General features: G+C 48.1%; 10 protein-coding genes across 10 annotated transcripts; 4 read left to right on the top strand and 6 right to left on the bottom strand.

Annotated features, from left to right (window-relative positions):
* Nucleotides 1–677: 677 nt before the first annotated feature.
* Nucleotides 678–2,327, top strand: F4813DRAFT_172963 (uncharacterized protein). Its single transcript, XM_049239207.1, has 2 exons — nt 678–986; nt 1,050–2,327. Exons 1-2 carry the CDS (start codon nt 878–880, stop codon nt 2,231–2,233), a joined length of 1,293 nt encoding a protein of 430 aa, XP_049103749.1. The 5' UTR covers nt 678–877; the 3' UTR covers nt 2,234–2,327.
* Nucleotides 2,328–3,540: 1,213 nt separating this feature from the next.
* Nucleotides 3,541–4,155, top strand: F4813DRAFT_385455 (uncharacterized protein; the record flags this gene model as incomplete). The annotated part of the gene is made up of 2 exons (XM_049246256.1): nt 3,541–3,977; nt 4,041–4,155. 2 exons carry the CDS (start codon nt 3,541–3,543, stop codon nt 4,153–4,155), a joined length of 552 nt encoding a protein of 183 aa, XP_049103748.1.
* A 358-nt stretch (nt 4,156–4,513) lies between these two features.
* On the top strand, nt 4,514–5,636 carry F4813DRAFT_172784 (glutathione-dependent formaldehyde-activating enzyme). Its single transcript, XM_049239204.1, has one exon. It carries the CDS (start codon nt 5,004–5,006, stop codon nt 5,565–5,567), a length of 564 nt encoding a protein of 187 aa, XP_049103747.1. The 5' UTR covers nt 4,514–5,003; the 3' UTR covers nt 5,568–5,636.
* Nucleotides 5,637–6,455: 819 nt separating this feature from the next.
* Nucleotides 6,456–9,562, bottom strand: F4813DRAFT_378743 (kinase-like domain-containing protein; the record flags this gene model as incomplete). Its single annotated transcript, XM_049245366.1, has 4 exons — nt 6,456–6,646; nt 6,720–9,180; nt 9,239–9,425; nt 9,483–9,562. 4 exons carry the CDS (start codon nt 9,560–9,562, stop codon nt 6,456–6,458), a joined length of 2,919 nt encoding a protein of 972 aa, XP_049103746.1.
* A 568-nt stretch (nt 9,563–10,130) lies between these two features.
* Nucleotides 10,131–12,105, bottom strand: F4813DRAFT_345718 (uncharacterized protein). Its single transcript, XM_049241790.1, is given in 2 exon segments — nt 10,131–11,809; nt 11,822–12,105. The coding sequence occupies 1 exon segment, from the start codon at nt 11,614–11,616 to the stop codon at nt 10,633–10,635; it is 984 nt and encodes a 327-aa protein (XP_049103745.1). The 5' UTR covers nt 11,617–11,809; nt 11,822–12,105; the 3' UTR covers nt 10,131–10,632.
* A 1,441-nt stretch (nt 12,106–13,546) lies between these two features.
* On the bottom strand, nt 13,547–15,599 carry F4813DRAFT_345713 (alpha/beta-hydrolase). Its single transcript, XM_049241789.1, has 4 exons — nt 14,842–15,599; nt 14,543–14,793; nt 14,406–14,478; nt 13,547–14,348 (listed from the first exon to the last, which is right to left on the bottom strand). Exons 1-4 carry the CDS (start codon nt 14,966–14,968, stop codon nt 13,597–13,599), a joined length of 1,203 nt encoding a protein of 400 aa, XP_049103744.1. The 5' UTR covers nt 14,969–15,599; the 3' UTR covers nt 13,547–13,596.
* Nucleotides 15,600–15,807: 208 nt separating this feature from the next.
* Nucleotides 15,808–18,272, bottom strand: F4813DRAFT_345710 (actin-like ATPase domain-containing protein). Its single transcript, XM_049241788.1, has 3 exons — nt 18,004–18,272; nt 17,446–17,891; nt 15,808–17,393 (listed from the first exon to the last, which is right to left on the bottom strand). The coding sequence occupies exons 1-3, from the start codon at nt 18,056–18,058 to the stop codon at nt 16,182–16,184; spliced, it is 1,713 nt and encodes a 570-aa protein (XP_049103743.1). The 5' UTR covers nt 18,059–18,272; the 3' UTR covers nt 15,808–16,181.
* A 608-nt stretch (nt 18,273–18,880) lies between these two features.
* F4813DRAFT_385449 (cation efflux family-domain-containing protein) lies at nt 18,881–20,127 on the bottom strand (the record flags this gene model as incomplete). The annotated part of the gene is made up of 2 exons (XM_049246255.1): nt 18,881–19,494; nt 19,563–20,127. 2 exons carry the CDS (start codon nt 20,125–20,127, stop codon nt 18,881–18,883), a joined length of 1,179 nt encoding a protein of 392 aa, XP_049103742.1.
* Nucleotides 20,128–21,138: 1,011 nt separating this feature from the next.
* F4813DRAFT_172669 (DHS-like NAD/FAD-binding domain-containing protein) lies at nt 21,139–22,535 on the top strand. Its single transcript, XM_049239202.1, has one exon. It carries the CDS (start codon nt 21,311–21,313, stop codon nt 22,508–22,510), a length of 1,200 nt encoding a protein of 399 aa, XP_049103741.1. The 5' UTR covers nt 21,139–21,310; the 3' UTR covers nt 22,511–22,535.
* F4813DRAFT_172670 (uncharacterized protein) lies at nt 22,536–23,274 on the bottom strand. The gene has a single exon (XM_049239203.1). The coding sequence runs from the start codon at nt 23,170–23,172 to the stop codon at nt 22,561–22,563; it is 612 nt and encodes a 203-aa protein (XP_049103740.1). The 5' UTR covers nt 23,173–23,274; the 3' UTR covers nt 22,536–22,560.
* Nucleotides 23,275–23,283: the final 9 nt, after the last annotated feature.

The raw sequence follows: 23,283 nt of genomic DNA, 5'->3' as shown, positions 1-23,283 counted from the left end.
CATAAAAGTCCTAGTAGAAGGTTGCTAAAAATTCCCAACACTCCCGAACCACCCGCCAACCGGCCAATGCTCGCCCTGTTTTTTATTGGCCATGAATGTCTCAATAAGCTAGCCCGGTATTATTCCATATTCCGCCCATTACGACTCCGCGTCCGACCCGAAGGGCTTCTAGGCGCCATGTCTCTGCAGCCTTTCACACAGGTGTGTCTCGGGGCGACGATAATCATCGTCTTTGGGGTACATTTACAGGATAGACGGACAGCCTGCAGTGGCAAAATCCTGCCCAACCCCCAGGGTTTTCCCTTAGAGTCTCTCCTTAAATCGATCAACACGGGGTGTTTGCATCTAAGTCGTGCATCTCATTCGTACGACCTAGGGGCCGGTGCTCATTCTCTGCCGGTAGAGAGAAAAGAGGTGTGTCCCGTACAACCTTTCTCAACATGCTGCCGGGAATATTCGCCCATCACCGAGACCTAGATTTCCCTTCGTGTACCCCTTTATTACCACCGTTAGTCAGCCTTTGCAGCCATTGACGTATTAGCGAGGCATGCATTTCGCTTGCGTCTTATTGGCTTCCAAGAAGAGCATCGGGATGTATCATTCATATTAAGTTACCTATGTCATACGGACCCTTCTTGGGCTGAGACTCATTCCCTCGGGGCCAAGGCCAGTCGTCGATAGATCTAATGCCACATAGTTTGCCTCACTTCTTGTCAGTAGATGCTGCATGAAGCTGGGTTTCTGATACATGAGCTATCTAGATGGACCGTTGCACGCGGAACTTGTCTTTCGCCGCACATATGTGTATATAAGACGGCACATCTATAAATCGATCAAACTTTTCAACTTACAGCTTACGGTTCACAAATTTTGATCAATGCTTATACGTTCCTACGACCAAACCTTGCAAGCATCGTCTTACCGTCAGTCATCATTCAACATGGCGCCCTCGACCGTAGTCTTCGATTATAGGGGCCAGATTGTAGGCAAGTAGCTTACAGATTGTCACTCTCCAGCTCATCATAATGTTTTCTAACACATATCTATAGATAACTGCGAGTTCTTCTTAGCCAAACATGACGTCGTCTCCGTAGTCACCGTCAAGGACGTTCTAGGAGACTATAAAGCATATGCAATTCGGTCCAACCAGAGCTCACGAGACGCCCTTCTCTCCTCCGAACCCCGTGCTACGCCTCTACTTGCCGTAGAATCGCTTCATGCCAAGTCGTGCGAGGCCGTCCGGCAGTTCATTACTACCAATGGGTTCTCCTTTCCCCCGAACTCCAAGAAAACTAGATTTGACGATGATGACGACGAAGACGAGGACGAGGACGAGGATGATGGGAATGATGATGACGATGTAGCTTCTATCTTCTCCAATATCCTATCCGATCGTCCCGCGCTGTCAACCGTGGCCTCGTCTTACAAGGCAAGCTCGAATGGCGAGGTTAAAATGACGCCTGCCACGTCCACGGCCACGGCCACGGCCCCCATCACTCACGGCCGCGAGATCAGAGACGAGAGAAGCAACAACATCAGCAAGCCCCGCACCAACCCGCCCCCACCAGGTCGCCAGTCCCCCGAAGCTTTCATATTCCCAAACATCCGTCCTCCTTACACGCTATCCCAGGCAGAAGAGCTAGTCATGGAGCTTATGAACGGCCCCCTATCCAACAACTACCCGCGGTTCCCCGGCCCCCCGCCGCCTCCACCGCCGCCACCGCCCGGATACAACACAGCCCCCAAGCCCCAACCAGCCGTCCCGTCCTGGCCCCCCGTGGCGCGCGGCTCATCCATCCCGCCAGCAAACTTCTCGACCCCGGGCTCGCGCGGGCTACCCCGCGGCCAGCCCGCCACCACCAGCAGCGCGTTCCCGGCGGCCAGCCCGCGGCTATACGACATCGCGCTGACGATACGGTGGGTGGGCCACGGCGAGGCGCGGGTGCTGGCCAGCTGCAAGGCCAGCGTGCAGGCGCTCAAGAACACGGCGGTGACGTACGTGACGCGGCACGCGGGGGCGTTCGACAAGGACGGCGCGCCGCCCAACCGGAACAATCCCAAGTGGACGGGCTGCGTGCGGCTGCGGCGCGCGAGCGTGCGCAACGTGCACGACGAGGAGTACGACCTGAACATGGAGCTGTACCAGGACGACGACTTGACGCGGCTGTGCAGCGGGAGGGGCATTCCGAGGTTTGAGGTGGAGGTTGAGGACCAGGTGGATGGGACGGTTTAGGGGGGAGGGGCTTGATGTGGTGTGGTGTGATACGATACGATACGATATGATATGATACGGGGTAGGTTAGGTAGGTAGGTACCTAGGTAGGTAGGTACCTAGGTAGGTTAGATAAAAGCACTTGAGCTTTGGTTGGTTGCGAGGGGAGGGAGGGGAGCGAGGTTCAAAGAGCGAGCGCTGAGAAATGAATGGGTGGGTGGGTGTATGGGGATGGGATAGGGGTTAGATTGTCACTTTTACGTGGTTCTTTCGTACGGTGTGCTACGGACTGTTGTTTGCTGTCTCTTTACGCGTACCGGGTATCTCTGCTGGCCGGCTGGTATGTTGTACGAGTACGTTATGAATCCATATGAATGTTCAATGAGGACTGGTGATTTGAATGTGGTGGCTCTATTAACTAGGTGCCTATGTAGTTGGCTATAAGTGCCTAAGGTAGGTAGGTAGGTAGGTACTTCAGATATGTTTAATTAACTAACTACCCCTATAAGAAAAAGGATCCTACTCGTTTAACCTGTAAGCTTGTAAGGGCGTATATTTCTATTATAAGGCATGTTAATATTGTATGAACTGGTTATATGAACTCTATAATTCTCATAGGTTTGTTTTAAAACAGCAGGATAAATATAGCCCATGATCTGCAAAAGGAAGTGATCCCTATATAAGCCTTCTAGGTTAGCTTGTTGGCTATATTTTCTACAGGCAATAAGCCTCATTAACAGATTTCGTGTAATAAACATAAGTCAGGTACGCTATACTATTATTCGTGAACAATAAATCTTACCGAATATATGTCTACCAAACAAAGTGTAAAATTAATACATAAATATATATCCTAGCAGGTAGCTACCTAAATAATATCCAAGCCTATAGGGATAATTGTTTATACTACTACTACAACTTACATCTTATAGTCATTCTTTTAGGTCTTATTACAACTACCCAGGAAGTCATTTTCTACTATTGGATTTCTACTATAACTCTTCATAGCCCTTTCGTCTTGACCTGCCAGCCAATCTCGATCATGCAACTAGATATCTCCGTACCCGTTGAAAACCCTCCCGGATTTAAGAGGGTTTACACCTACGACTATATCCTTAGCTATACCTCTCGGCGTATTAAATACCCCGCACCGAATGAATTATCACTACAAGCTGGGCCGTCTGTTCTCACCTATACGGCCTTTAGCCGACTATCTCCGGGCGCCGTCTTGTACTTAAGAAGACACCCCTTACTAGAACTAGAACCATGTCGCCGCCTCACTTCCGTGGCATATTCGGGTGTCCATCTTATCCGACGCAAGGGACAGAATGACAAGCTCACCATATCCAACCAAAGCGCGGATCCGCGAGATCTTCGCCCATCTCACCGCAGGTGACGCCCCGACCTTCTATACCCACGTCGCTGACGACGTCGACTGGACCATCATGGGATCACACGCGTTATCGGGCCACTACTCTGACAAGGCAACTCTGATGTCCAAGGCCCTGTCTCGAATCGGCAGTCTTTTCGACAGCCCTATGAAACTCCGCATCACCGGTGTTATTGGTGGGGAGGTCGAGGAATGGGCTGTGGTCGAAATGGCCGCAGATGGGATATGCAAGAACGGTAAGCTCCCTCTCCCTCTCCCTCTCCCTCACTGCCCAGCGCGATATTCCACCATTTCCTCGGCCGGGGGACAACAAATCCTTCCTCCAACCGCCGAAATTCCCCTCAGCATGAACTATATGCGGGTTGACGTTCGCGGGTGTGTCACACGACAGCTTCGCCGAGATGTAAGGCATCCAAGCTGATTAACGCTTCTGCTTAGGTCTGGTATACGAGAATACTTACTCGTGGTCGACGCGGTGGCGAGACGGCAAGATTGTTCAAGTGCGAGCGTATCTGGACGGAGTGCTCTTAAACCGTGCTTTGGTGGAAAATGAAGAGAATAAATCTTGATCGTCAAAGATATTATTGGGAGTGTTCGAGGGAGTGTCCGAGGGTGGGTTTTTTTCTTTTCTTTTCTTCTCTTCTGAATTAGTACGGGACCTTAATACATACCTACCTGATAGGCTCGAAAAGCGTGTACGTATATAGATTGTCTAATGCGGTAACCAAGCTCATCACGTCCCGCTATGATTGGCCGACGGTGAAATTCGCTCTTCTAGTTGGCCAAGAGCTCGCGGCCTCCAATTATAAATTTGCCGGTCCGGAAGCGCAAAGGTGACCGCAGCACGCCAATGCCCCTTCACCTCTCTCCGCGATCCCGACCCATCTCCGATATATTGGTCCCCTCTGTACAGACAATCTCATCTGCCGCTCCCTGTGAAGCATGGTGTTGGAACCGTCTTGATGCTACCGGCTATATCAAGGGATCTCCAAGCAACCCACCCCGAGATCACAGAGCACGCCATCCTGTAGGCTGTAGTTGACATGTATACGTAAGATGCCATTGCGATCCGCGCTCTCTCCTCTTCCTCCAACCGAGCTTCACGGCCTATCTCGGAGACGGGTGCTTAGTGCCGTAGATTTCACCTCTTGGAGTCTTTCCCCCTCTCGTCTCCCGCATATATATGTCCACTCCTATAAAGACATATATCCAGTCTTCGTCCCATCTGGCCGTAACATCGTGAAATAAGATCAATCTCGAAATAGATAGCAACCCGTTACCCTCGTTACCTCAGCCTCAACTAAAGCAAAGCAAAGCAAAGCAAAGCAAAGCAAAGCAAAGCAAAGCAAAGCAAAGCAAAGCAAAGCAAAGCAAAGCAAAGCAAAGCAAAGCAAAGCAAAGATGGTTTCCCTACACCCCCTCCTCGACAACGGCATCACCAAAGGCGACCCCAATTTCTCCGGCGGCACTCTCTACTGCAAATGCGCCACCGACCCCGTCGCCGTAACCCTCAGCTCCAACGTCGCCCACAACCACGCCTGCGGCTGCTCCAAGTGCTGGAAGCCCGCGGGCGCGCTCTTCAGCATCGTCGGCGTCGTGCCGCGGGACAGCCTATCGGTCACGGCCAACGAGTCGAAGCTCAGCATCGTGGACCCCAAGGCCGCGATCCAGCGCCACGCCTGCACCAGCTGCGGCACGCACCTGTACGGCCGCATCGAGACCGACCACGCCTTCAAGGGCCTCGATTTCGTGCACGCCGAGCTCAGCCCCCAGAAGGGCTGGCAGGAGCCCCAGTTCGCCGCTTTCGTCTCCAGCATCATCGAGCAGGGCTTCGACCCCGCGAGCATAGGCCAGGTTAGGGATAAGCTACGCCAGGTCGGCCTGGACACGTACGATTGCCTTTCGCCCGCCCTGATGGACCTTATTGCTACGTATACTGCTAAGAAGACCGGCGTCCTGAAATGAACGCTGAAAACTTAGATAAAAAGGGTACCTAGTTATTAGGATGGTTGTTGGGAGACACATCGCAATGAACGAGGTTATCCATGCCCTCAATTGCGCTTGTTAATTGTAACTCGGGTTGATACATACCTACCTAGGTACCTATGTACGTATCTGAAGGCGGCCAGCAAAAAGAAAAATATACCATATTGTGACATAGGCAGGTGGTGCAGATTTATATAAATACAAGCCCCCATATGTGGTGTCCATCAAGGTGTCCCTCCAGATGCCTTTTGTATCCTGGCATTCCCTGCATTTACACCGGCAACCTTGTTTATTGGCTGGGGGATTACTGAGTGTCATCGGTAATTGATAAGAGTCCATATCATGTCAAAGGTAGAATATGGTAGTGTATATAATAATTGTAGGATATATATGAGAAGACACACAGATAATCTAGTTCCTTGAGACGGCGTGTATTGCGTTTCTAGAGGCTAATGCTATCCAATTCATCTAGGAGCAAAGAACCTTTGCGCCCTGGGCATCGAGGTTACGATTCAAAGAAGGACGATATTTTCGCGTTTCTCCCAAATCAATATGCGGCACCAATAATCAACAAGTCCATCAATGCTTCATCTCTATTTACGAGTCTAGATCAGTATCGCCCCACCACTGTGATCTAGTCATTCAGATATATTATAAATGTCCTAGGCGGAGGTTAGTCCAAGCCGCTGAATCTATCGCCGACAACGCCGCCCAAATGCCATGATGCTAGCAAACAACTCCACGAGGCCTCGACGGACGGGCCTCTATGTCCAAGCACCTAATATATACCCTGGGTGCGGTATTGGAAAGTGTCATAACTATACATTGTCAGTATGGCATTCGACTTGGTTAAGGGGAGCGTTGGAATTACAGTCGTGTATAGTAGCTACCAAGGGACTTCGTAATGAGATCAGTCTCCACGAAAGTTTCGGCTTCGTCGGCGCTTAGATGTAGCTGGAAGCGTTGCTTCAACGTTGCCGTTGCTTGCGTGACCCCGGCTGCATAACAGGGCATTTTCGAGTCTAGTCCCATCATTCTGACTAAATCGACAATATTGTCTGCGTGCCGACGTAGAGCTGGAGAGCGTTAGATATAAAACTTCGCCTAGATACTTAGTCTGCCTAGACTTACCTTGGAAAGCTTGCTTGCATAGCGTCTTAAAATCTTCAAAATCCGGAGAATCAACTCCACCCAACACATCCACATATTCCCAAGTTAGTTTGAATGGAGCTGCTTCAAATCCAACGGAGCCGGGCGAGTTCGAGAGCATGAATCCAAAATCGATGTGGATAATATGCCCTTCGTTGTCAATGAGCACATTGCCATTGTGTCGATCTTTCAACTGTAATATATACGAGATAATGCTGTATGCTGCAAGGGAACGCTTAAACGCATCTACAGCGGCTTTATAGGGCTCGCTCCCGGGCTTGCCAAACGTTTTAACCCAATGATCCTTTAGCGTAGCAAGGCGACGTCGAGGATTAATGCCCGACTCGATCGATGATAAAGTCAGACTCCGCTTAAGTGAATGCAGAGAGACGCCGTTCGTAATTGTTTCGACAAGCCCCGAAGACTCTCCAGTGACTAAGATTCGCATGAGTTTCACCCATACAGGTACGCCAGCATCGACCCAAATCTTATCGCAGACCTGAATGAGCTGACACGCAAACGCTTCTTGTCGAAGATCGTCTCCTGTTTTGACGATAACACTGACCAAATCCCAATTTTTCATCCATCCGTACGGTGACGTTTTTCGTATCCGCTCCTTTTTCATGTGCCACGCCTCCCCAAATACCGCGGCGCTAGGATCGTCGCGGTCACCTGTTCTCTGCACTCCTCCTGTCATTGCGTCGTTTTCCATTCGAGCGGCACCGGCATTTGGGTCGCTTGTTGGATCGATATCTTCATCTAGGTCGTTGTTTTCCGAAGCCTGGGCTGCCGCGCTGGCTTTTGCCATGATCAAATCAAACGTAGGACCTTGGCCATCGTCAAGGTCGAAACTTTGTTCTTCGAGGCTCTGCATGCTGGCGATGATCTTCGACCTAATGGCTGCGACTTCTTGCCGCGGACGTTTACCACTTGTAGCATCAAGCTGGGCTAACATTTGTGACGCCGTCCTCATATGTGTTGCCAGAGCCGAGAAATCAGGTTGCTCAGTAGACGTATTGCGTTGGGTCGGCAATGGTACTCTCCTCAATGGACCAGGGCTGCTTGACCTCGACGTTGACGCTGCCGACGTGCGCGATGGGGTTAGGTCGGTCGTAGACGCGCTTGCTATGCCATTGGACACGCTCTTTCGAGGGCTAGGTTGCTTCCCGTTCCTTTTACCAAAGGACCCATTATCATCGAAGGGCTTTAGCATCGGTGATGTTCCTAAGTCCCCCGATGTTGGTTCGAAGACGCTATCTATATTTTCCAACGCAGGTTCAGACACCCGTTCAGTAGCAGGCGTCCCCGGCGCATCTGATAAATCGAAGAGTCGCTTACGAGTACCTTGCTCAGCCACAAGGTTGCTGAGTAGTCTCTGGTTCTCTCCGGAGTTGGGATCGAAAGTAAAGTCATCGCGAAGGATCTCAATCATGAGTAAATATGGCACCTTTTCGGCACTGTTTAGAACGGTGGCTTCGGCAGGGTTGACCCTGACGATACGGTGATGGCGACTCTTTGCAGGCGAGCCATCTACTAGAGTAGGCGGGCATATGATGGGTATATCCAGCTCAGCTGGTAAGTCTCTAGCAATTAGTGCGAGCTCGGCGCGCAAAGCACTAAGACGGGCTGGCTTTGGCACTATAACTAGCCGATTAGATATGTCCTCCAGCGCCGTCAGAAATGCGGTTTGGCAGTGGAAATAGTTCTGTCTGAGTAGCCTGGCTTTCTGGGTCTCAGTCATCTCTGCTAGACTCGCCAGAGTCTTCACGTGGTGGGAATGCCTGCGCGAGATTGTGTCTGTTGGACGTGGAAGGCCAGCAGAGAGCGGGGTGATCGGTCGTGTTATCATCCTTGGGGACCTCACTTCGGGAAGAGGAAGGGAAGACGAACTTAACCTAGCGTCCAACAGCATGCTGTCGACGTAGGTCGGTTTTCGCGATTCGGCCGTGGCATCTTCGTTTCTTTCAGAACTCGCAGATATATGAGTAACAATATGTGGTGGTCTTCTCGGTGATGATACAGCTTGTTTGGAATCGGACGTACTTCCCACTCGGGCTAAATCACGAGGTCGGCGTGATCTTGTTGTGTTTCCGGTGACAGTCTGACTCCTGGCAACCTTGGACATCTGGCTTGGCTGGTTTGACTGACTCGGTAGGCTCGTTTCCGATATGACATTGGTAGATGGTTGCGACCTCCTGGCTTGTGCAACAGCTAACGGGCCCGCCCATTGCGGAAGGGTTGGGAGGCCGATACTGGCCAAAACAAAACTTGCAAGTACTGTAACAGGTAAAATATTCTCTTTAATCTTCTCGTGTCTTGCGCTGTCCGAGTGTCCAAACACAATATGCTGTACTTTATTATAAACTCTCCGGCAGGTTTTGAAGGCCTGAGCCTGCGGTGTCGAAGCGAGATCGTGAAGGTAAGTTTGGAAGAGCCAAAACGTCTATAAAGCATTACTCAGCAAACTATTCTTACAGCACGGTTTCGGTATGGGCGCAGACCAGTAGAGCGGCAGTTACGGATTCTTCGCATAGGTCTAGCAGAAACTCCTCCAATGCCATAGAGTCATTGTCGACACTTATTATAAGGTGGCATAGTTGAGGTAGGAAGAACTCGATGTCCTCGTAGGGAAATTGGCGGAGCTTTGAGCACAAAACATAGTGGATTCCGACATGGTCTGCATATCGACTGTATAAAATGGGTCAAAAGGTTGTCGTAGCAAAGTTATGGGAGGGGTTTGCTTACGATAGATAGGAAACAGAGAGGAAGGGGTTCTGGTTGAAGACATCACTCTGGATAAGGCGCTGGAGTAGATCCCACGACATAGCGAGTTGTCTTTTTGAATAGAAGAGATCGTGAGGCCTGATGCCTCACCTATGTTCGACATTAAATGATTGTACCGAATAAGAAAGATAAGCTGTCATGGCTGTCGGGTGCAGCGAAGCATGGATGGGATGGTGAACGTGACGAAACGACGAAACGACAAAATGTTGAAGTATCGAAGTGTCGAAGTGTCGAATGTCGAATGTCGAAGTTGCTCTGGTGTCGGCGCGCTGCTTCTCTCACAAGTCAATACGACACAAGCATCGAGTAATAAATGTCCCTTTCTGGCCTTCTTGGCAGGTACATGTACTTTTGATAATCCACTTCTAACGCACTCAAAGTTTCTTGATTGGCTCACGTATTCTTAGCGTTACTCTTATTACACGAGGAAAGTGTCAGTCCATGTGCAGTACTTCCTGGCCTCTATTCGACGGTAAGAGCTTCCGAATCTACCGAGAGCTGTCTAAACTTTAATAATAGGTTCGCCTGTAAGACGGGACTTGAAGTCACACAGCTTTGGCTACTTTAGCTTGAATGTTTAAACGCTTAAAACAACACAAAAATACAGTAACATACTTTATAACATATGTACCTATAGCTATACCTAGGTAGGTAATGACCTATTATAAAATCTATACGTTAACGAGCCCTTTGACAGTGAATTTCTTTGTTGATAGTATATATATAATATTATGCTAAGCAGAGCATTTGATATCGAGCCTCGACTGCTATTATGAATAGAACAGCAAAGAGATAAAGCAATCGCTAAGAAACAATCGCATCGAGGTATCAATCATTAGGTGAATAAAGATGTGTTTACTGCCATAGTTATGGCGCGTACCGACTACATTCCTTGCCTAAATGCCTAATTATCCCATACAATTGGTGATATTCGTCTCGCAAGCCGCCCAGACCCGTCTTCCAATCATAAATTCAGGGTAGCCCCTAAACCTCCAACGCCGGTATAATGCCCCTAGGTATAAACGCCAGTGGCCTAAATCATTCATCGTGACCTCATTGCTGTCGTGTAGCCCGTAGAAAGAGAACCAGATGACACAGTATTAGCCAATGGCTACGCAGGCGCTTTCTTCTTGCGTCCGCCCCTTCCCTTCTTCTTAGTCTCTCCGACGTCTCCCTCTTCGTCACTATCGCTATCAGGTTTAGTTCTGCCGGAGCTCTTGCCGCCTTCTTTCTCCTCGCCGACCTTGGCGACAATGTCTTGTAGGAAATCCCATTCAATAGCCGAGCTTATCGCTTGCTTGAGCATCGGCGCCGTGATTCTTTTGGAATTCTTCTCTTTAGCCACCTCAGCGCTCTTACGAACCAGTTGTACCATGAACAGTTCCAGCGCTTTTCCAACTGCGATGGGGGTTTGCTGGGCGACTTTGCCCACTTCCTCATCAGCTTGCATTATACGCTTAATACGTGCTGTGGGAAACTTGGTTTTGACTGGGGACGGTTCCACCTCACTTTGCTTTGCTGCCGGCGCGATCTTTCGTGGCGGCATGGTGCTTTGTGGCTTTGACGGGTTGAATTGGTTGAGAACAGCAGGTGGTTGCGAGGGTTGGGTTTGAGAAGGCTGTGTTTGTAGTTGTGCTTGTAGTTGATGATAGGTAGCGGGTGATGCGGGCTCGGGATAGGACGAGTAGTAGGACGCGGAAGCGTTCGGGGGTTGTAGGATATATGGCGATTGGTTTGTTTGGGCGAATTGTGTTTGTTGTCGGGGAGAGAAGTATTGTCCTTGTTGTCCGGCAGTGCCTTGAGACGGATAGGTGCTGAAAGCGGTGTTGTTGCTGCCGTTACTACCGTATGCAGGAGCGCTGGTAGGCGGTACAGAAGACGGTATGGATGATTGATAAGTGTTGTATTGGTGGGGCTGTGGCTGATTATATCTTAAGGGAGCTCCTGTACCAGCTCCTGGACCGGCCCCAATTCCAGCTTGAAAGAGATAGCCACCTGGGGCGTTGTGGTTCTGGGGAATGTCAGACGTTGAGCTGGAATAAAAAGAAGAAAGGTCGGGCGACTTTGGCGCATACGAGCTGTCTTGGGTTGACATGGTCTCAATGTTAAATGTTAAATGTTAAAATTTCGCAACGGTAGACCGGTAGACCGTAGAAAACTGGGGAGGGTCAGAGCTTTGGAATGGCGGGGCAGCTCTTTTGAGAGTGCAGCCGTTTTTTTTTGTGGTGAAATATTTGGGTAGGTGCAGTTTGTGTGGCTGGTCAAAGTCGCTAGGAAAGTCGCTAGGAAAGTCGCTAGGAGAACAAGGGTGGCCTATGTTTTATCTAGTCGCGACCAATAGTTATAGTGAAAGTACCTACAGTACAAGATAGGTACGCGGGCAGGAGGTAGCAGGAAGGTAAGGGTGGACTAATGCAGGAGGTAACACCCAATGATCATACGCACACAATGATGCAGGTCTGAGGTGTGTTTGCGTTGTATGCCTAAATATGTAGTCCACCGCGCAGGCAAGAACACAATTAAATAGTTGGTTAAGTACTTGCTCGTACCCGAACCGTATTGTACTGAATGTACTGAATGTACTGAATGTACTGAATGTACTGAATGTACTGAATGTACTGAATGTACTGAATGTACTGAATGTACTGAATGAGTCAGGAGGTTCCGTACAAAGAACCTTATGACTGACTGCTAGAGATAGGTAGTGACTGCGGCCGCGGGACTAAAGGACCTGTTAATGAATTGAATGGAATTGTACAGTACAGTCCAAATATCAATCCAAAACACTGTTTCAACTTGGCAGGTCGGCCTGATTCGGTACGCCGAGCATTTAAAAAAAACCTTAGAATTAAGGTAAAGGCCAATAATTGATGGGATGTACCTAGGTAAGGTAGCGTCTCAGCGTTGTAAATTGCCGGGCGGTGAAGGTGGGGTGTAATAACTGGGGGTCTGTGCGTGGTTGCTGATTAGGTACAATGTTGCTTGGTTGGTTGACAAGGGAAGGCTCGGGTCAAGGTCTTGTTAGAACCAATGCAGCGGGTTCAGAATTTTGCGCCAAATTCTGTCGACCGCAGCACGGGCGGCGAAGGAGCACTGGTTTTATATCCGCAAAAACCACCAGAACGGCAAAATCAAATCAGGGGGTCCCAGTAATCGCGATTGGCACCGCCACAGCATAAAAAAAAAGTACAGAAAAAATAATACAACTTAGAAATCTAACACTGATTTTAATGTAACATTCTTCCTTGTATTCACCGAACATAACACCCTATACGAATTGTCTATCATTATTCATTATTGAAGGATGGTCACTCAACCTCCTCCATCTACAAATCTACAAATCTACACATCTACACATCTACACATTCGTGTAGATTTATGCGAATTACATGTCAACTATCTCAACATAGATAAATTATCAGACCCAAATATCTACGTTGATCTTGTCACAAATGAATTTAGCACGTGTGTGTCGCCATCGACACTAAGAGGATCGAGGACTTTTGTCGCGCATAAGCCGGTCTCATCAAGGCTCCCGCAGATCATTAGGCTGCAGAGGTCGGGGGCGATTTTCTCAAGGTAAATGACTCTTGCTCAGCCTTATATTGGGGGTTTCCCTTCTTTTCCTATTATGGTTTTCTTTCGAAAGAAAAGAATTATCCGTGGAAATTCATATGACATTGCTCCGGACTTTCTATAATAGGTGCATATATAATATCTCATTACCCTTCCTCCTCGGTGTCCACTTAGTATACAGCCTACCTACATAGGTGCAGTTGTTACTCTAAGGGTACCTACTTGCTTCTAGCGAGAGAAACGCCTTGGCGTGTCATGAATGATGATGATTATGCAAAGAGCTTTGTCCAGAGACTAAGTAATAACATTAGTCTAGAAACCGAGTGTTTATAACCCTATGGTTTCTTTTCTATTGTTCAAGTTTATGATGGCATTACTTGATCTAATCTGACATGACATCAGCACGCCACAGAATTCACATGAGTCTTATGCCAAGCGGCTGCGTGACTATTATATTAAATATTAGATATTAGATATTAGATTTGGTTTAGATATCTGCCTAATGAATATTATCTCGAATTTCCTTCACCAAAGACTTTAGTCCTTTTTTCCTATTGCTTGGTGAGCTACTAAGAAATACACAGGCTATCGGCCAAGCATGAATTCCCCCCTTTTCCTCTCTACTGTGAACTTTTATGTCATTTTCCTCCAAGAAGCTAATAAGAGCTGAAATTTCGGGCGCGAAGACCTCCTCAGCACCGTAAGCCACAAATATGCCTCTCGAGGGTGCCGCATGCTTCCACCACGAAACGTCTCTACAATTGCCCGGTGATAAAAGCGGATCGTTGACCGACACTTTCTCTCCTGCGTACTGGTGTGCATATCGATGCAGGGTTTCGGTGTTAAGGTAGTCACTTGTGGTATTTTGATGCTTGCTAGAGACCAGCGTTACCCAAGGTGAAATAAGTACTGCCATCCCAGGTTTTCCCAGGCGCCACGCCCCGGTAGGTCTATTCATCTTTTCAAGGTGGCGGCCGATATGAGAAAGATGGAGCAGCAAGCTGAGTACAATGGTAGCACCAGCTGAGTCTCCGCTGACGCAAATCCTATCAGCATCTTGCACCGTTGAGAGCACATGCTCGTAGCCGGCGATGGCTTCTTCAAGCTGCGTTGGAAAGTTGACATCGGGGACCAGCGAATATTCCAGAGCAAAGATAGCTGGGTTCTCATATCCGCTATCATTCAATAGGCTCAGCCATGTGAGCAGAAACTCGAGGTAAAAGTATGCCGAGCCCATCGAGAAGCCACCCCCTGGATCGCTGTTAGTCACTCTCGGATCTCATGCCGGATTTGCACATCATCTCCTACCATGCGCGTAAAATATGCAAACATCAGGTTTTGCTGTCGGATCCTTGATGATCCATAATCCTTTGAAACGCTTCTGCGGAATAATTAGCAGGTCCTTCTGACGCGTTCACCTCCGATAAAGTCGAGAACTCTCTTACATGATTATGCTCATGCCAATATATGGGACATCTTAAATAGCCATGCCGCAACATTCTAAACTTTAGGAATGGCAGAGCCACCGGCTTGGAAAAGAACACCCTCCCAATCTCAGGAGGTATGTTTGCAAACGCATAGCGAACACACCGGATGACGAGGTCTTCAAATGGGGATGCCTTCTGTACGAATGGAGATTGCTGCTCATATCCGACAAAGTAGCGTTCGCGGATCAGCTCAAAAGGTAATTGAAATACTACTGTTGCATTAGTATTTTTCACATATCCTTCAATTCCGGACTTACATAAAAAGGGCAAGCATTGTAAACCCACTAATACGGTTTCGAGCAACCCGGCGTGTATGATCAGCTGCGGTGCCAGAAATACGCAGAAAACAATGCAATCCAAGTACGAAACGGAACCCAGAATCATCGTATCTGGAAAAAGCAAAAACCCACGAGCCTACCCATTAGTATTTATATGTTCAATCTCTCCGGTGAGGCGATAGGGGATTGGAAAGCTGCTTCACAACCATTCCTAATGAGATCAATGCGATAAACAATCCAATGCGATAAAAGCCACGTACGTACCTATCCCCTAAGTAATTAATGAATGATAGTCTGTATTAGTCGCATGTTTTTACATAGTAGTTGCGCGCTAGGTCTGCGAACTCAGCTGCTTTATGATTACCTAGATACCAGCCGATGACTGATGACGTCGTCGAAGATTGTGGGCTCATGTAAGACCAAGCCACATTTACCTCACTCCTCTCACATGCCTCGGATTGTGAAAAGGGGTAATTTGCCATCACGACTCCTCGCTAGGGGCGGCAAATGTAGCAATGTGTTATCTTACTTACATAGCGGTTAAATGTAGGAATGCCATAAAAACGGATCTATGTTTCAAATCGAATAGCTTAGCAAGACTCATGTAAAATAGGAAATATATAGGTTAGACGTTTACAACTTAAGTTAAAGGTCTATGAAACTTGTCATCACTCATCACCTAAAAGAAGCATGCTTTAAAATATAGCATATGACAGCCCTAACGATGGATTATTAGAGATATATTTGCTTGTCTTGTATAAGTAGGTAGCTACTACATGGATCCGAGTTCGATCTTATATGAATCACATTGGTTCGCTGCAAATACCAGTATCTAAGAACCCAAAGTGAAGATGGCGCTTGTTATATTCAGTCTTGGTCTTAAGCTAAGACCATATAGCTATATCTAATTCTTAGATCAGACGTCTAGCACTACATATAATAGAACCCCTCATAGCCTCCTTACTTACACGGGAACATACAGCACGCCTCCTGTAACAATGTTATTCAGCAGACCCCTAAAGCTACCTCTTTGCTGAAATCCTAAAGTGCATATCTACTATCGCCCTAGGAGGTCGTTGTAGTTCTCTGGAAACGTTATTTCAGAGTATTTTATGGCATAAAGCCCTAGGTTAACTAGTATAATAGTTAAGATGTTTTAAGGGGATGTTGTTCTATTCAGAATTCGAAGTTCGAAGTCTTATTCTACATCGATCGTGCACGTCCGAAGAACTAACATTACCTCAGGGGATGGGGTGTACTGCAGTCTTCGTCATCCCTTGCTCAGGTATATCATCACATCGTCAGAATTCTAAGCCGGTCTAGTTATGCGCAACCTCCAAGATCCTCTTCTCCATATTCTCAAACGCACCCAGCACCCTCCCATAGCTCGTAAACGCCGCGTCGCGGAACCCGTCATCTACTTTCTGGATAGCATCCTCCTCTCGCCACCGCTTCCCAATCAAATCGTCGAAGCTCTCGTTCTCGTCGCGCCGCTCGAGTGCCCATAGCGCTTTATACGCGCCGCCGAGCGCGCATGCGTTGCCGCCTACGTCGAGCCGGTATACGCCGTCTGCACCACCTAGCACGTCGCCGAATACGCGCGCGATTGCAGGGTTTAGCGATCCGCCGCCGACTAGGTAGATGCGGCGCGGTTGGGCTGGGAGTTGTGGGCGGTCGTCAGGTTTCGATACCAGGTTCTGCGAGCGCAGGCGCATTGATAGAGCTTGGGACTCGACGATTATGCGGGCGTCTGTCTCCGCGCCCCAGTCTGATGTCTCCTGTAGGTCCGAGCCGTCTGTACTGTTGCAAGCGTACCGCCAGGTACCCGCCTTGACATTCGGCACGATTTCCGGCAGCGGGAAATACAGGCCCAGCTTCGCCTTGTCGCCTTCCTTCTTGACGTCTAGCGGCGGTGTCTCTAACACCTGCTTGTTGAAATTCTCCCAGGGGTCTGATCCCGACGGCTTAGGAAGATTGTCGCGGACCTTCTCGCGAGCCAAGCCACCGTTCTTATAGCACAACATGAACATGAAGTGCCCCTTTGTGGTGGGGTGGTTCATGAAGTGATACGAAGGGTCGGGCTTATAGTTAGGTGTATTCATGAGGAACGTGCTGGACGTGCCTAGCGAGACGATCGCATCATGTGGTCGCAGAGGTAACGATAAGATCGTCGCGGGATTGTCACCTGTAAATGGCGCGATTTGGCAGTCGGGGCTAAATCCGTATCGTTTTACGAAGTACGAGGAAATGCCGCCCAGGCTGCCACCGCCGTCTAGTGGTACATCGCCAAGCTTCTTTCGCAGCTCGGGCACACCCTCCTTAGTTGCCGTCAACTCTAGGAGTGACTCGTTCCATTTTTCGTCAGCGATATCCCATAGATTCATACCGGTAACGTCGCTTATGTCTATCGGCGCAACGGCTCCTAGAAATAGGGAGGCTAAGAATGAAGAGGCGAGCGAGATGCGAGCAGTTTTGCTGTAGACCTCAGGGCGTCGCCTTCGCATTCTTAGAATTTGCGTACCTGTAAACCGCTAATATATATTAGCTATGCTGTTGTTTCGGTGAGGTTATGAGGCCACTTACATGATGAGCAGCGCTCCCTGTGGCATCGGCCAGCTTTTGCTTAGAGCCCAAGTGAACATCGAAGTGGTCACATTCGGCCTGGGTGCTGTGATCTTGCCAGTTCGGCGCGAACTCGTAAGCGAAGGCATTGGATAGCTGGTCGAGTAAGGATTTCTCGCTATCAAGTGTCTTTAAGGTAGACTCAGCATGTTCGCTCCAGTAGACGCTTGAATGCTGCTGACCTGAACCGCTAATTCCTTTAATATGCTCGACAGGGCAACCCTTCTTCTTCAGCCGGGTAAGGACGAGGTCTACGGCCTCAACCCACATAGCCACGGGTGCATATACTTCACCCTCATCCTCGTTTGTTTGAACGCCCTTCTTGATCTTATACTTGGCAGCAAAATCGGCATCAAAGTCGGCTTTCGCTTCGGAGATAACTTTGAGATCCGAAGCAATTACAATTGCTGTTGCCAGTTAGCAAAAAATAATAATAATAAAAGAAAACAAAAGGGGGTTTTTCTGCATATAAAAAACCCAATGCATAAGGTAGTTAACAATTGCATGAAACTCACTCACCTTTTAATTGCTGGGTTGAAAGATCAAACCCGAGGTATAATGGCCCCGCGCTCATATTGCTTTGCTAATTAAATCAACGCAAGCGTATATCAGAATTAGAAACGGTATGGATTCATAAAGTCTAGAATATAAGCATGGGAATAACACTCCAAGATAAGGAAAGGAATCCTGGAAGTGTCGAACTCTAATAAAGTCCCTCGAAATTATTTACTAAGCCCATGAAGAGCTGTTGATGCATGATTTGCGCATCGTATGTTTAATACTATGACACTAATACCCAGATGCCCCAGATCTCGGTATCGCGGGGCAATGCCGTCCCTTATCAATTTAGGCTAAAACGTCATTAGCTCCAATGTTGGAAGCTGAGAGCCGCTCTAGAAGACCCGAGGGGGTGTATTACATGCATTGCATGTACCTAAGTAACTTGTTACTGTACATTAGGTAGACATTCGTAGGTTAGGTACTTTTAGAGCCACGACCTTGGCGCCGAGGTTATGATATGTGCAAACGTCTTCGAACTCGCATATGCTTTATTTCTATGTTGCTATTGTTAATGCTATGATATCTGCTATACGTAGTAAGATAAGGGTGCAGCCAGCTTAAGGCCTTATCTCTTCGAAGCTTCGCAGACAATCCCCTTTCTGCTTTTGCTATGTTCATCAAAATGCTATTGTTAGCAACATCGACTGCTAAATCTTTCCAAATACCGTACGTCCGGTGATGCAGGTCGAAGATATAGTACACTTAGGCTCTGCTAAGAGAGCCTCACCTTTTATTTCCGAGTGGTTTTGGTATCATCGAATGCCGACCGTCCGAGGTGTCTAGAATGTAACCAACGCCTTAACGCCAAAAGTGATTATATTCTTCTCATATAGGTTTACTTCGACTTATGGTCTCCGTTCCCATTGTGGCTGTGATTGTGACTGTGGTCGTCCTCGGGCTCCGGGCTTGATCGAGGGCTTACATCGCCAGGGATGAATTCGTCAAACTTGGGGGTAACGGTATCTTTAGGTAGGAAACGGACGCGTACCCTACGGACACCTCGCACCTTGCTGCCGACCTGAGTTCTGATTTGGTCTTCGGTGTCGCCAACAGCTTCTACCGTCCAGCTTCCCGGCACGGCTACCTCCAAATCCACCAGGTAATTCTGACCAGACTTGACACCTGTGACGCCGCGAAGCTCTATCTCATGCCCCTCGGGAATATCTGAGAAAGCTCTCTGAACCTGTTTTCGGACCGAAGCTTTGACTTCATCATCAATAGTCTTATCGGCCAATTCGAGAAAAGCTGCCATAGTGTTCTCAACTCCAGCTTTCACCACCATCAAGGATATGAGGAGACCCCCGACAGGGTCTAACCATGCTGCATTTTCTACCAAGTTCGCGCCTAAAACCACTGCCAACGTAACAATACCAGTGAGACTATCGACTCGGTGGTGGATGGCATTCGAGGCGAGGACCGATGACTTTCGTTCGCGAGCAACTTTCATAGCTATGAAGGACGATGGGTTAGCACCTACATTTACCACAGAGTTTCGGTAAATTCGTTGGAAGACTTACTTGCATGATACAACCACTCCTTAATGGCAACCGTGCCCGCAGCTAACCATGCAGCATGCAAACTGGGTACTACATCGCCACCATGCTCATGGCCATGGCTGTGAGTGTGTGCATGTGCGTGTGATATCAACTCTGCTGCAGAGGCCGCATCGAGGAAAAAATGACCATAGAGCGTTAAGAGACTGCCGTATCCCATATAAAGACCTCCGAAAAGAAGCATGCTCGATACACCCAAGGAACCTAAACTTTCGACCTTTCCAAACCCGGTAGGATATTTGTCGGTGGGGGGTTTCAAACTCCAAGATATAGTAGCCAAAGTCAGAATATCAGATGCGAGATCTGTTAAGCTATGGATTGCATCGGCAACCATTGCTTTGGAATTAAATAAGTAACCGCCAGCTCCTTTTGCAATTGCCATACCAAGATTCGAGTATAGGCCAATCCGGGTAATACGAACGCCGGCATCATTTTTATTCTGCGAGGTAAGGTAAACATTATCATGGTGATGATGTCCATGACCATGCTTGTGTTCACTATGGCTACGCGTCTGAGAGAGTGTGGCCATGATGGGAAAAAGACGCGTGTATTGGCGATGAATAAATGGTGAAGAATGAGTGATAGAAAAAGATTGTGCTGAAGAAGAAGAAGAAGAAGAAGAATAACAACAAGTTTGAAAGACTCGACGTGGTTGTGCCCGGTGTGGTTTATGTGTCCAATTAATGTGATAAAAAGGCTGTTGCTGACGGATAAAACTTGGGCTTAATCCGGTAGTCAATGTTGCAAGCTCAGGCCCGGCTGCGACAGCCTGGCGCAAGCTCAGGCCGCCTAGGCACGGCCAACCTAGTTGGCTTTGGGGAAACATCTTAAGAGGGAAAGAGGTACGCCAACCACGTAATACTATGTAGTGTGTAATGGAGCAGGTACAAGGCTTAGATCTAACGAGCTGACGAGTGACGCGCGTTAACGCCTGGGGCTGGCAAGTGAAAAGATTATGTATATCTAAATAAAACATGAACCAAAGTTGTACTATGTAGGTAGTATGTAGAAATGCTTGCGATGCGTGCGTGTTCCTTGAACTGCGACGACATCGGATGGGTCGGCGTGGGAGACCGATACCAATTGGAGACCAATGAGAATCCATCTGATTCGATCTTTTTTAGCTGGATTGAAAAGAGAGACGAAACAAAAAGACCCTAGACTAGAGCTACCTAATGTACCTACGTCAGCTACTGCCGCAGCGTGGGATCAGGGAACTGGACAAGCCCCTAGCCGACCCCACGCTTTCAGGGGTCTTTGAACCAAAAAACCACCGTTATAGCGGTATAGGGGTATCACGCTCGCACTCGCACTCGCTATATCTATATGTAGGTTAGGTACCTAGGTAGGTAGGTACACATAAGAAGTTCTCTAATAGCCAGATATACATATAGCGTAACGAAACGTCTAATAAAAAGATGGTAAATGCAGCTTACTTACGGGTCGACCCGCCGTTACCTCATAGCCAAACTTTACATTTGTAGCCGCTTACCTCATCTTTCTTCACTAAGGTTCTCTCATGGCTCAACTTAGGTAAGATAGGTAACCTACCTACCTAATAAGTAATGACTTCACTTCACCCAATATTACCTACCATCAAACCTTTTTGATAGAATGAAGATTCACATGTCCTCTTTATACTTCTTTATATGACCAGGTATAAACTATAATTAATTATCAATTATATTCTTCAATATAATTAATCTCTCCAAATGCGCAAACCATATATGAGAATTCCGTATACGGATGTCTTAGCATCTCCCACCGTCATCCCCCAAACCGCGAATACCATCTCAGGAGCTATTGCGGCTCTGCAGGAATTCTTTGGAGCAGCATCGGCAAGAGGCTCTCCATCCACGGTGGTCCTTACAGGGGCTGGTATATCTGTAGCTAGCGGACTCGCAGACTACCGAGGGCCCAATGGTACATATCGAGTAAACAAGACATATCGGCCCATCTATTACGGCGAGTTTCTCCAGAACCACGAAGCTAGGAAACGGTACTGGGCTAGGAGCTTTTTCGGCTGGACCACTCTACTGAAAGGAAAACCCAATGCTGGTCACTATGCGGTGAAACACTTAGGCGACTTGGGACTAGTTGGGAGTGTGATTACGCAAAATGTGGATTCCTTTCATCCAAAAGCTCATCCTCAACTCTCCACGATCGAGCTACATGGTTATCTAAGATCATGCGTATGTACGTCATGCCATGAAGAACTGCCGCGAGACACATTTCAGCATGAGCTAGCTAGGTTAAACCCTGCCTGGGCAGCGTTCCTACAAGAGATCCTAGCTTCCGGTGCTTTAGATACAGAGAATCCGGATGAAAGACGGGCGAGGGGTTTGAGGACGAATCCTGACGGTGATGTTGACCTCCCAGATGCGCCATACACGACATTCCGCTACCCAGCTTGCCCGAGATGTCTTACATCTCCGCCTGCTATTGCAGATGGGACTTGTGCGAAGGTCGAGGTTGATACGGATGGTGCATGGAAACCGACTAGCACGGCTGGGATTTTAAAACCAGCAGTCACTATGTTCGGAGAGAATATCCGCGTGCCCGTCAGGGCTGCAGCAGAGCAAGTCATTGAAAATGCTGGAAGCTTGTTGGTCTTAGGCACATCCCTGGCGACTTATTCTGCGTGGCGATTGGCTAAGAGGGCTAAGGATCGAGGCATCCCCATTGCGATCATCAACCTTGGGGGCGTCAGGGGGGAAGAAACATTCTTTGCTAACCTCGATCCGTCTCAAAAGGGAAACCAAGGAGCAAGAATAGAGTTGTCCACTGACGAGCTGTTACCTGCTCTTGTAGAGCAATTAAGACAGTCCTCTAGTATAAAGATTGCTGCAGAGGGCCATGATCATAGCCCTAAACAACACAACGCCTCAGTATTCAAAGACATGATGTCGTAATAGCATAACAGTCGTTTTGTATATATGCAACCTGCAATATAATTTATGAGTTAGAAAAAATTCGAGTAGCTTCCAGTTTTCGTCTTGTGATGCTCCTTAATTTCCGTAGAGGTTGGACCACTCGACTCATCCTTTACGGAATCTGCCACGATCTGTTTTGTGTTTTCGGGCTTCTTCGTATTCTTGAGGATATCTTCGCGTTCGATCTCTCTGAGTACTTCCTCCCACTCTTTCTCTTTCTCGACATCACCAGCCCCTAAGGCTTTCTGGACGTCGATTTTTTCGCCTCTTTGTAGTTTCTCTACAACCTCACGTAGCAACCCGATCCGAACCTCGGACCGCCTCATAAACGTGTCAAAGTCCTTCTTCAAGACGATCATCTGGATAGCCATGGACCCAATAAAGAGGAAGATGACGATGTAGAATGTTGCTGGATTCCATTCTTTCGATTTAGGTTTCTTAGGCACGCCCCAGTTCACAGATTGTTTTGAGCGTCGGAATGGTTTTGGTATCATATTCTTCCAAAACGATGGCTGCGTAATCGACGGGACCGTGCTAGCATGACGGACGAGGTGGGGTTGATTGAGGAATATTATTTTGGTAGCTGTTGGCCGGAGGTATGCCGTGGCATGCGCAGCTTTGCGCCATATTAATTTATCCATGTTAGAGAGACGTATCGTGATGCGTGAGGAAAAAAAGAAAAAGGAAAAAAAAGTACTGGTGTTGAAGTAAAATTGCTGAAATATGAAATATGAAATATGAAGTACTCAGTA

This window comes from Daldinia decipiens (genome assembly GCF_022478715.1).
Source record: "Daldinia decipiens strain CBS 113046 unplaced genomic scaffold F4813scaffold_3, whole genome shotgun sequence".
In the NCBI taxonomy this organism is placed as follows: Eukaryota; Fungi; Ascomycota; class Sordariomycetes; order Xylariales; family Hypoxylaceae; genus Daldinia; species Daldinia decipiens.
The sequence above is the reverse complement of the archived record's forward strand: the minus strand, read 5'-3'. Positions and strand labels throughout refer to the sequence as shown.